The sequence below is a fragment of the Quercus suber genome, unplaced genomic scaffold, assembly GCF_002906115.3.
Source record: "Quercus suber isolate HL8 unplaced genomic scaffold, Cork oak 2.0 scaffold_663, whole genome shotgun sequence".
Lineage (NCBI taxonomy): Eukaryota > Viridiplantae > Streptophyta > Magnoliopsida > Fagales > Fagaceae > Quercus > Quercus suber.
This window is the reverse complement of record NW_027070104.1, coordinates 189,829-192,933: the sequence shown is the minus strand read 5'-3', so window position 1 is coordinate 192,933 and position 3,105 is coordinate 189,829. Positions and strand designations below refer to the sequence as shown.

Genomic DNA, 3,105 nt, shown 5'->3' with positions numbered 1-3,105 from the left:
GGAGGGATCTTCATATAGTGACCTAGTTTGAAGTCATTAAGGAAATAGAGTGCTTGTGACATGCTAATATAGCCATAGGTCTTGAAAGCCACATTAGCAAGGGGCTTCCCTGGATAAATATACCCAATAATCAATTCTGTGATCACGTTTAGCCCTGGTTGCTGCAATTAACATTAACACATTCTATGAGAAATGTAGTTTGGATAAAACTGATGCAAATTAATGAAAATCATAGTTAACTCTTACAATGCATGTTTGTGTTCTTTCATGCATTGAATACAATGAAGGTTGGAGATTTCATACCGAATTCGTTGTGGCTTGAATTATTCCAACGGGTAAGGTGAAAAACAATGCAATGCCACAAGCCATTAAAAGTCCCCACCAAGGAAGTTGGAGCTGTTTGTCAAACCCTTCACAAGCAAACAAAGCAAGAGCCACCATTGAAGCTAAGATAGCAATAAACCACCACTGAGGGACTTCTTTATAGTTCTTCTTCATCAATCTTAAATGCACGTCTGAGAGCTGATCTTTTGTTGCATCTTTTGTTTTTTTCCATAGTTTCCAGATCATTCTGCTCAATTTGTTTTACCCAAATAGAGAAGACAAATAAAATCATGAAAAGCTTGTTAGCTCAAAAGAACTGTCGCACAAGAATAGAGCAGAATTTAAACTTCAATCTTCAGAAGCTTACCCTCCATTAAATAGTGCCACATGTGTAAGACTAGCTGTTAGAGTTGCAAAGCTCAACCCATAAGTGAAGGCAAAGAAGACACTTAGATAAAGTTTGCTGTAGCTTTTGTAACCATCAAGGTTAATATCAAATGCCTTATCATTCAAAACTCTGGATATGTTGTAGATTTGACCATCGTGATCAAAAGTGTGTGAGGAAAAGATTGGAAACTTCTTAGCATCATATGCATTATTCCAATAACAAATTGGGGTAAGGACATAGACAGTCAAGATAAACCCTACTAAGATATTGACAATAGCAAACGCAGGTGTGGCTAAGGGGCTGCCCAAAAAGCCAGCTACAGCAGACCAGTCAAAGGCAAATGAGCCTAGTCCAAGACCCTGGATTCCTCCACCAATCTGTTGAGCAGTGACGGAGTCCTTCCAGATCCAACAAACAAAGGAGAGACCTGCTATTGAGGGGAAAAAATAGCTTGGGACAATGTAGTAAGCAAAGCTTGCTACAAAAATCATGAAGAAATATTGTAGCCTTGTTGTTCCTCCCTTGGGTCTCTTTTCTTTATCATGCAATGCCCTGCATTACACATATAACTTGGTTCAATGCAAGGGATTACTCACTTATCAATGGCTCTAATCTTTGGAAATAATTCCTTTTCTTTAGCCAAAAGCTAGGTGAATTTTTCTGCTTTGAAAAATCTTTGTATCAAACAGTTATTCAATATGAGAGACAGAACTAGAAGTTGATGTACCTGAATAGAGAGACTTGGACCAGGTTTGCAGGCCACCACATATAAGGTGACTCCACAAGATATCTTCTGAATATTCCAGCCCATCCATATCCAAGCATCTGAAGAATTCATATGTACAAAAAAGTTAGGTACAGTGAAAAAAGAATTCTCAGAACCATTTTATGTATTAAATACATAGATGGCACTTTTTTTTTTCTTTAATACACACACTAGAGTAGCTGATATTCTCAATATGAATGAACATGTTCTTGTTTCATACATTTTCTATGTGAAAATCAGGATCAGACATCTGTTGCCTATAGCCATGATGACTTTAATGTGGAAACAAGTCAAAAATACCTGAGTAGTTTGTGATAAGAAAAAGGCTGCAACTGGAGAGAGTTGCCTGTGGTAGAAAGCCTTGACAATATCAACAATATAAACTGCATACACTCCACCAGCCCCAGCACTGGCAAAGATGGTGATCAAAACATGTTCCTTCAAACTGAATGGCCCTGGATTCAATGAGAAGGACCAGTTCGTGAGTGGGATTTTTATTGGCTTGGATGGAAGGTATGCTGCCATCAGCTTCCCGACTGGGAGCACTACAATTTGTGCTGACACTGAGGAAATATACAGCTGATTTTGGCGGTATGCAAAAAATTGGTTCACAAAAGCTAGAAGAACACATGATATGAATCCAAGAATCCATGTTCGAAATGTCAAGGCTGGCTCTGTTGGGTCGTCAGTGATTGGAACCGTGAGCCTAACTTGTTCAATTGGGTTGTCATTGACTTCTTTATCCCCTACTTGTACATAATAACAATGTTACTAAAAGTATAAAAAAAATTAAGGGAAACATTTTTTTTGTCATGATTAAGAATAATACAATTGAATGATAATTTTGCATTCTTTTTACTATATAAACAACTCATGGTTGCCTCTATTATCATGAATCTTAACAATATTTTATGTCAACTTTATCACTATTTTGTACCTATGTTTCTCATTGAATTCAGGCTTAAATAATGTGTTATTATGTTTATGAAAGTAAATATTCTCAATATATTATGTATTCTATATGTGTAAGTAAATACTCAGGAAAAAAATGTTATAGATAATACACCATTTCTTAAAAGAAGTCAAGTTCACCAGTTATAAGAAAACATGTTTTGTAATGAAGTTTGATTTCAGGCATGCCAAATGTTAACAAAGAAAATGTGATGGAGCATGCAACTCAGGTAAAGTATGAAACTCTTATTTTTTCAGAGAGAGAGAGAGAGTTACCGGTTAATTCAATACTGGAATCAAGCCTCCCAAAGTCATTTTCAACGTTACCTGTCATGGCTCTCACCTTGTTCTTGAATACAGAATGACAAAGCCTTCAATGGCTTCAACCTCACCGCACTATAGCTATATAGCACCCTCCTGTTCTTTTTTAAGGAACTTATTTGTATGGTGCACACAATCACAGACCGTTAACTACAAGATATTTACCCAAAAATAAAAAATTTTCTTTAAAATTTAAGTGAGGAATGCTACTTTTAAACTTCAAATTTGCATGTGTGGTCAAAAAGACCCTATATATTAGGCTATTTTATGAGGGAAAGAAACAAGGAAAATCTATTTTTACACATTATGATTCCATTGACCCAGAAAGGAGGGCCATTAGTTTATTTATTTAGGA

The 3,105-nt window shown here is 36.2% G+C and overlaps 1 protein-coding gene across 1 annotated transcript; it reads right to left on the bottom strand.

The window, feature by feature from the left end:
- Window positions 1-2: 2 nt before the first annotated feature.
- Window positions 3-2,834, bottom strand: LOC136064314 (oligopeptide transporter 1-like; the record flags this gene model as incomplete). The annotated part of the gene is made up of 6 exons (XM_065765907.1): window positions 2,706-2,834; window positions 1,779-2,224; window positions 1,440-1,537; window positions 692-1,264; window positions 304-571; window positions 3-161 (listed from the first exon to the last, which is right to left on the bottom strand). Coding segments are annotated over exons 1-6 (1,602 nt in total), but the record flags the coding sequence as incomplete, so codon positions are not given.
- Window positions 2,835-3,105: the final 271 nt, after the last annotated feature.